The 7,803-nt window shown below is 52.9% G+C and overlaps 1 protein-coding gene across 1 annotated transcript in view; it reads right to left on the reverse strand.

Moving 5' to 3' along the window:
• SMIM40 (small integral membrane protein 40) overlaps positions 1-6,834 on the reverse strand; it is a 54,830-nt gene extending 47,996 nt beyond the window's left edge. The window contains exon 1 of the mRNA XM_085654733.1: positions 6,415-6,834. Within this exon, the coding sequence (XP_085510859.1) occupies positions 6,427-6,810 (384 nt within the window). The 5' untranslated portion in view covers positions 6,811-6,834 and the 3' untranslated portion in view covers positions 6,415-6,426. The remainder of the gene's footprint in view (positions 1-6,414) is intronic.
• Between the last annotated feature and the right edge of the window lie 969 nt (positions 6,835-7,803).

The following is a 7,803-nucleotide window of genomic DNA, read 5'->3' on the forward strand; positions in this document are numbered from 1 at the left end:
AGCGCCTTACCCTTACGAAAGATTCGGTACCACTCTGATGGCAAGGGGCTGCGATACTTTTGGCTACAAGATGACTGATTGCAATGATGGATGCCACTCACAGGACACCAGTATCCCCTAAAGAGATGTCGGACCAATAAGAGTCCGATCAGTTTAGAGCATGAAACAGGGTGAGCTCCCAGCCCGAGGGCGCACACTCAGTGCCACAGGAAGAGGCGTAAACTGTAGGGCTTTGGTGGTAAAAGCGCCGTAACTCTTCGTCAGATTTCAATACTTTGGTAAATTACAGTCGTTTCCATAAGGGGATCTCAGAGGTTTGAGGTTATTTATATAATTATTAATGGCCCCCCGGCTGCGTGGGTGCTGTAAAAGCCCAGCACACGTAGAGCTGGAAGGAGAACTGTCTGCTAAACTGAGTTTTCCCTACTGTAAATCAAGAGCAGCTTTCCCACAAACCGAGTCAGACTTCCATCAGTGGCGGGAAGGTGAACCCCCCCCCCCCAGGGATGTCGACCCGTGCTGCTGTTAGACACGCGGCGGGCGGTGCGCCCAGCAAGCGGCAGGGAACGGAAGCCAGAGCGGACCCCGCCCGCGGAAGCTGAACTTCCAACAAGTATTCACTGCTGGAGCCATACCGGCCACACTTATAGGCGCCGCCCCATTCCCCAGACCCCACTTCAGCGTATGCTTCACCGGGAGAGGGGAGTGCCAGGGCTTGGCAGCTACCACCTCTAAACTCCTGGGAAAAGAAAGGGGGAAATGAGCAGCTGTGCCACTAGTCAGTCTATCTATCTGCCTGTCTGTCTGTCTGTCTGTCTGTCTGTCTCTGTCTGTCTGTCTGTCTGTCTGTCTGTCTATCTGTCTATCTATCTATCTGTCTATCTATCTGTCTATCGGTCTATGTCTAATCATCAGTCTGTGCCAGTAGTCTTCCCCCTCACCTCGATCACTTGTCTGTCTTACTATCTCCGACGTGTGCCCCTCTTCTCCATTGAACCCTGTCTTCCCCCTATCCCTGTCTGTCTGCCTGTCTTCCCCTCTCCTATTCGTCTGTTTCTCTTCTCTTCTCTTTGCTTACCTGTCTCTTTTGTCCCTCTTCTCCTGTGAACTGCTATCTTCTCCGCTTGTCTGCCTTACCCTCTAGCTTGCGTGTTTCTGCCCTCCGGGTTCTTTTCCCATCTATTCCTATGAACCGCTGTCTCGCCCTCTCCGCCTGCCTCTCACCCTCCCCTCATCCTCTGTTTCACTTTACTTGCTTGCCTCTTTCCCCTCTCCCCCTGAAACCGCTGTCTCCCCCTCGCCTACTCGTCTGTTTCTCCTCTCGTTGATCTCTGTCTCATGTATCCGTTTCTGTCTTGTCCTCTCCTACGTGTGTTTCTCTTCTGCTCTCGGCCTGATTCTTTTCCCCTTAGTCCCTATGATCCGCTGTCCCCCTACTCCTGTTTCCTGCCTGTTCTCCCCTGACCGCTGTCTTCCTTCTCTGTCTTACTCTTTCCGCTCATCTGTTTCCTGCCTGTTCTCCCCTGACCCCTGTCTTCCCTCTCTGTCTTACTCATTTCTGCTCCTCTGTTTCCTGCCTGTTCTCCCCTGACCCGTCTTCCCTCTCTGTCTTACTCTTTTCTGCTCCTCTGTTTCCTGCCTGTTCTCCCCTGACCCCTGTCTTCCCTCGCTGTCTTACTTTTTTCTGCTCCTCTGTTTCCTGCCTGTTCTCCCCGACCCCTGTCTTCCTTCTCCGTCTTACTCTTTTCCGCTCATCTGTTTCCTGCCTGTTCTCCCCTGACCCCTCTCTTCCCTCGCTGTCTCACTCTTTTCTGCTCCTCTGTTTCCTGCCTGTTCTCCCCGACCCCTGTCTTCCTTCTCTGTCTTACTCTTTTCCGCTCATCTGTTTCCTGCCTGTTCTCCCCTGACCCCTGTCTTCCCTCTCTGTCTTACTCTTTTCTGCTCCTCTGTTTCCTGCCTGTTCTCCCCTGACCCGTCTTCCCTCTCTGTCTTACTCTTTTCTGCTCCTCTGTTTCCTGCCTATTCTCCCCTGACCCCTGTCTTCCCTAGCTGTCTTACTCTTTTCTGCTCCTCTGTTTCCTGCCTGTTCTCCCCTGACCCCTGTCTTCCCTCTCTGTCGTACTCTTTTCTGCTCCTCTGTTTCCTGCCTGTTCTCCCCTGACCCCTGTCTTCCCTCTCTGTCTTACTCTTTTCCGCTCCTCTGTTTCCTGCCTGTTCTCCCCTGACCCCTGTCTTCCTTCTCTGTCTTACTCTTTTCCGCTCCTCTGTTTCCTGCCTGTTCTCCCCTGACCCCTGTCTTCCCTCTCTGTCTTACTCTTTTCCGCTCCTCTGTTTCCTGTCTGTTCTCCCTTGACCCGTCTTCCCTCTCTGTCTTACTCTTTTCCGCTCCTCTGTTTCCTGCCTGTTCTCCCCTGACCCCTGTCTTCCTTCTCTGTCTTACTCTTTTCCGCTCCTCTGTTTCCTGCCTGTTCTCCCCTGACTTCTGTCTTCCCTCTCTGTCTTACTCTTTTCCGCTCCTCTGTTTCCTGCCTGTTCTCCCCTGACCCCTGTCTTCCCTCTCTGTCTTATTCTTTTCCGCTCCTCTGTTTCCTGCCTGTTCTCCCCTGACCCCTGTCTTCCCTCTCTGTCTTACTCTTTTCTGCTCCTCTGTTTCCTGCCTGTTCTCCCCTGACCCCTGTCTTCCCTCTCTGTCTTACTCTTTTCTGCTCCTCTGTTTCCTGCCTGTTCTCCCCTGACCCCTGTCTTCCCTCTCTGTCTTACTCTTTTCTGCTCCTCTGTTTCCTGCCTGTTCTCCCCTGAACCGCTGTCTTGCCTCTCTGTCTTACTCTTTTCTGCTCCTCTGTTTCCTGCCTGTTCTCCACTGACCCCTGTCTTGCCTCTCTGTCTTACTCTTTTCTGCTCCTCTGTTTCCTGCCTGTTCTCCCCTGACCCCTGACTTCCCTCTCTGTCTTACTCTTTTCTACTCCTCTGTTTCCTGCCTGTTCTCCCCTGACCCCTGTCTTCCCTCTCTGTCTTACTCTTTTCTGCTCCTCTGTTTCCTGCCTGTTCTCCCCTGACCGCTGTCTTTCCTCTCTGTCTTACTCTTTTCTGCTCCTCTGTTTCCTGCCTGTTCTCCACTGACCCCTGTCTTGCCTCTCTGTCTTACTCTTTTCTGCTCCTCTGTTTCCTGCCTGTTCTCCCCTGACCCCTGACTTCCCTCTCTGTCTTACTCTTTTCTACTCCTCTGTTTCCTGCCTGTTCTACCCTGACCCATGTCTTCCCTCTCTGTCGTACTCTTTTCTGCTCCTCTGTTTCCTGCCTGTTCTCCCCTGACCCCTGTCTTCCTTCTCTGTCTTACTCTTTTCCGCTCCTCTGTTTCCTGCCTGTTCTCCCCTGACCCCTGTCTTTCCTCTCTGTCTTACTCTTTTCCGCTCCTCTGTTTCCTGCCTGTGCTCCCCTGACCCCTGTCTTCCCTCTCTGTCTTACTCTTTTCCGCTCCTCTGTTTCCTGCCTGTTCTCCCCTGACCCCTGTCTTCCCTCTCTGTCTTACTCTTTTCCGCTCCTCTGTTTCCTGCCTGTTCTCCCCTGACCCCTGTCTTCCCTCTCTGTCTTACTCTTTTCGGCTCCTCTGTTTCCTGCCTGTTCTCCCTTACCCCTGTCTTCCCTCTCTGTCTTACGCTTTTATGCTCCTCTGTTTCCTGCCTGTTCTCCCCTGAACCCTGTCTTCCCTCTCTGTCTTATTCTTTTCTGCTCCTCTGTTTCCTGCCTGTTCTCCCCTGAACCGCTGTCTTGCCTCTCTGTCTTACTCTTTTCTGCTCCCCTGACCGCTGTCTTTCCTCTCTGTCTTACTCTTTTCTGCTCCTCTGTTTCCTGCCTGTTCTCCCCTGACCCCTGTCTTGCCTCTCTGTCTTACTCTTTTCTGCTCCTCTGTTTCCTGCCTGTTCTCCCCTGACCCCTGACTTCCCTCTCTGTCTTACTCTTTTCTACTCCTCTGTTTCCTGCCTGTTCTACCCTGACCCCTGTCTTCCCTCTCTGTCTTACTCTTTTCTGCTCCCCTGTTTCCTGCCTGTTCTCCCCTGACCCGTCTTCCCTCTCTGTCTTACTCTTTTCTGCTCCTCTGTTTCCTGCCTGTTCTCCCCTGACCCCTGTCTTCCCTCTCTGTCTTACTCTTTTCTGCTCCTCTGTTTCCTGCCTGTTCTCCCCTGACCCCTGTCTTCCTTCTCTGTCTTACTCTTTTCCGCTCCTCTGTTTCCTGCCTGTTCTCCCCTGACCCCTGTCTTCCCTCTCTGTCTTACTCTTTTCCGCTCCTCTGTTTCCTGCCTGTTCTCCCCTGAACCCTGTCTTCCCTCTCTGTCTTACTCTTTTCTGCTCCTCTGTTTCCTGCCTGTTCTCCCCTGACCCCTGTCTTCCCTCTCTGTCTTACTCTTTTCCGCTCCTCTGTTTCCTGCCTGTTCTCCCCTGACCCCTGTCTTCGCTCTCTGTCTTACTCTTTTCTGCTCCTCTGTTTCCTGCCTGTTCTCCCCTGACCCCTGTCTTCCCTCTCTGTCTTACTCTTTTCCGCTCCTCTGTTTCCTGCCTGTTCTCCCCTGACCCCTGTCTTCCCTCTCTGTCTTACTCTTTTCCGCTCCTCTGTTTCCTGCCTGTTCTCCCCTGACCCCTGTCTTCCCTCTCTGTCTTACTCTTTTCCGCTCCTCTGTTTCCTGCCTGTTCTCCCCTGACCCCTGTCTTCCCTCTCTGTCTTACTCTTTTCCGCTCCTCTGTTTCCTGCCTGTTCTCCCCTGACCCCTGTCTTCCTTCTCTGTCTTACTCTTTTCCGCTCCTCTGTTTCCTGCCTGTTCTCCCCTTACCCCTGTCTTCCCTCTCTGTCTTACTCTTTTCCGCTCCTCTGTTTCCTGCCTGTTCTCCCCTGACCCCTGTCTTCCTTCTCTGTCTTACTCTTTTCCGCTCCTCTGTTTCCTGCCTGTTCTCCCCTGACCCCTGTCTTCCCTCTCTGTCTTACTCTTTTCCGCTCCTCTGTTTCCTGCCTGTCCTCCCCTGACCCCTGTCTTCCCTCTCTGTCTTACTCTTTTCCGCTCCTCTGTTTCCTGCCTGTCCTCCCCTGACCCCTGTCTTCCCTCTCTGTCTTACTCTTTTCCGCTCCTCTGTTTCCTGCCTGTTCTCCCCTGACCCCTGTCTTCCCTCTCTGTCTTACTCTTTTCTGCTCCTGTTTCCTGCCTGTTCTCCCCTGACCCCTGACCCCTGTGTCCCCTCTCTGTCTTACTCTTTTCCGCTCCTCTTTTTCCGGCCTGTTCTCCCCTGACCCGTCTTCCCTCTCTGTCTTACTCTTTTCCACTCCTCTGTTTCCTGCCTGTTCTCCCCTGAACCCTGTCTTCCCTCTCTGTCTTACTCTTTTCCGCTCCTCTGTTTCCTGCCTGTTCTCCCCTGAACCCTGTCTTCCCTCTGTCTTACTCTTTTCCGCTCCTCTTTCCTGCCTGTTCTCCACTGACCCCTGTCTTTCCTCTCTGTCTTACTCTTTTCTGCTCCTCTGTTTCCTGCCTGTTCTCCACTGACCCCTGTCTTGCCTCTCTGTCTTACTCTTTTCTGCTCCTCTGTTTCCTGCCTGTTCTCCCCTGACCCCTGTCTTGCCTCTCTGTCTTACTCTTTTCTGCTCCTCTGTTTCCTGCCTGTTCTCCCCTGAACCACTGTCTTGCCTCTCTGTCTTACTCTTTTCTGCTCCTCTGTTTCCTGCCTGTTCTCCCCTGACCGCTGTCTTTCTTCTCTGTCTTACTCTTTTCTGCTCCTCTGTTTCCTGCCTGTTCTCAACTGACCCCTGTCTTGCCTCTCTGGCTTACTCTTTTCCGCTCCTCTGTTTCCTGCCTGTTCTCCCCTGACCCTGTCTTCCCTCTCTGTCTTACTCTTTTCCGCTCCTCTGTTTCCTGTCTGTTCTCCCCTGACCCCTGTCTTCCCTCTCTGTCTTACTCTTTTCCGCTCCTCTGTTTCCTGCCTGTTCTCCCCTGACCCCTGTCTTCCCTCTCTTTCTTACTCTTTTCCGCTCCTCTGTTTCCTGCCTGTTCTCCCCTGAACCCTGTCTTCCCTCTCTGTCTTACTCTTTTCCGCTCCTCTTTCCTGCCTGTTCTCCCCTGACCCCTGTCTTTCCTCTCTGTCTTACTCTTGTCAGCTCCTCTGTTTCCTGCCTGTTCTCCCCTGACCCCTGTCTTGCCTCTCTGTCTTACTCTTTTCTGCTCCTCTGTTTCCTGCCTGTTCTCCCCTGAACCACTGTCTTGCCTCTCCGTCTTACTCCTTTCTGCTCCTCTGTTTCCTGCCTGTTCGCCCCTGACCGCTGTCTTGCCTCTCTGTCTTACTCTTTTCTGCTCCTCTGTTTCCAGCCTGTTCTCCACTGACCCGTCTTGCCTCTCTGTCTTACTCTTTTCTGCTCCTCTGTTTCTCTCTACTTGCCTGGCTCTCGTCTCACAGCTCCAGCGCCTCCTCGTCCTCCTCTTGGGCCACCATCCAGCTCACCAGGGCCTTGTAGATGGCACGCCACTGCACCAGGTAGGTCGTCTTGTACAGTATCTCCAGTGCAATGATGAGGATGAAGAGCGCCAAGAAGCCGAGGAAGGCACGGTCCGCTAGGTAGGCGATCTTCATCTTGATGCTGCGCTGCTCCCAGGGCATCGCCTCCGGGCTCTGGGTGTACCTGGACAGCCTGATGAAGGTGTCTTCATCCTCCTCGCCCTCCTCTCTGGCTGGCTCGTTGGCCTCGTCGCCAATGTCGTTGTCCTCGCCTTCGGGGGAGTCTTCGTCCTGCAGCAGCTCCTCGCTGGGGTCTTCCAGGTCACTGGCGCTGTCCATGTGGAGGGTCGGCCGGCCGGCGGTGGTGGTGTGCAGGGAGCAGCAGCTGTCAGTGCAGTCAGGGCAGAGGGCCCTGCCTAATCCATGCTAAGTGGATCAGGTAGGTTTAGGGATGTCAGCAGGCCGCAGATTAGGTCTCAGACACTGCCTGGGCATGGGTGCCGGAGGCCGGACAACTGGGGAGGGAGGGAGGGAGTGCGTGCACCAGGGTGCTTGACACCCCATGTCAATTGTTGACAGTGGGGTCCCTAGAAGTGAATTTTACTTGGGGCACGGCACACATTGCGCCACAGATAAAACTGATATATATATATATATATATATGCCCAAAATATTTAAATCTGACTTTGTATGGGTGTGTGTATATATCTATAGATGTATATTGTAGTGAAGGGACTGCCTTTCCATAGTGAATGGCTTTTTTGGTTTGCTAATAACTTTAGCACTATTTGACAAATGTTCACACATTTTCACATATATCTGGACAGTTGGGTTCGCGGGGCTCTCGTGAGACTCCTGCGATCACACTGCTTCAAAAAATAGAGCAATCTGATTGGCTAAGGGAGCTTTCCCTTCCCCCCCCCCCCCCCCCCCTTTTGGCCACCTTGCTCCCATGGGAGTGAGGGTCCCGCAGGAGCGAGTGCTGTAATTAGATGGTCGCAACATGATAAGAAATGTTGCAACAACCATTACAGGACTCGAGGACTTAGTCCCCTGTTCTGAAAAAAGTTAAAATATATATATAAGGGGGCAGCATGGGGATACTTGGCCCCTAGCCCTTGTTGGGGGAGGGCAAATGTTTAAAAAATATTTTTTTGGTCGCTATACTGTGTTTTTCCCTGGGATCTCAGTAAAAAAATTAAAATGACCCCTGTATCTTTTTTATCAATAAATGACCCCCGCACCCCGGGTGGGACACAGCCCAAAGGCAAACCATACTTATTCCTTTTTAAATATTGGATGGCGGGAACGCCCCCACCATGCACAGTGTTG

Source organism: Triturus cristatus, chromosome 1_1 (assembly GCF_964204655.1).
Source record: "Triturus cristatus chromosome 1_1, aTriCri1.1, whole genome shotgun sequence".
Lineage (NCBI taxonomy): Eukaryota > Metazoa > Chordata > Amphibia > Caudata > Salamandridae > Triturus > Triturus cristatus.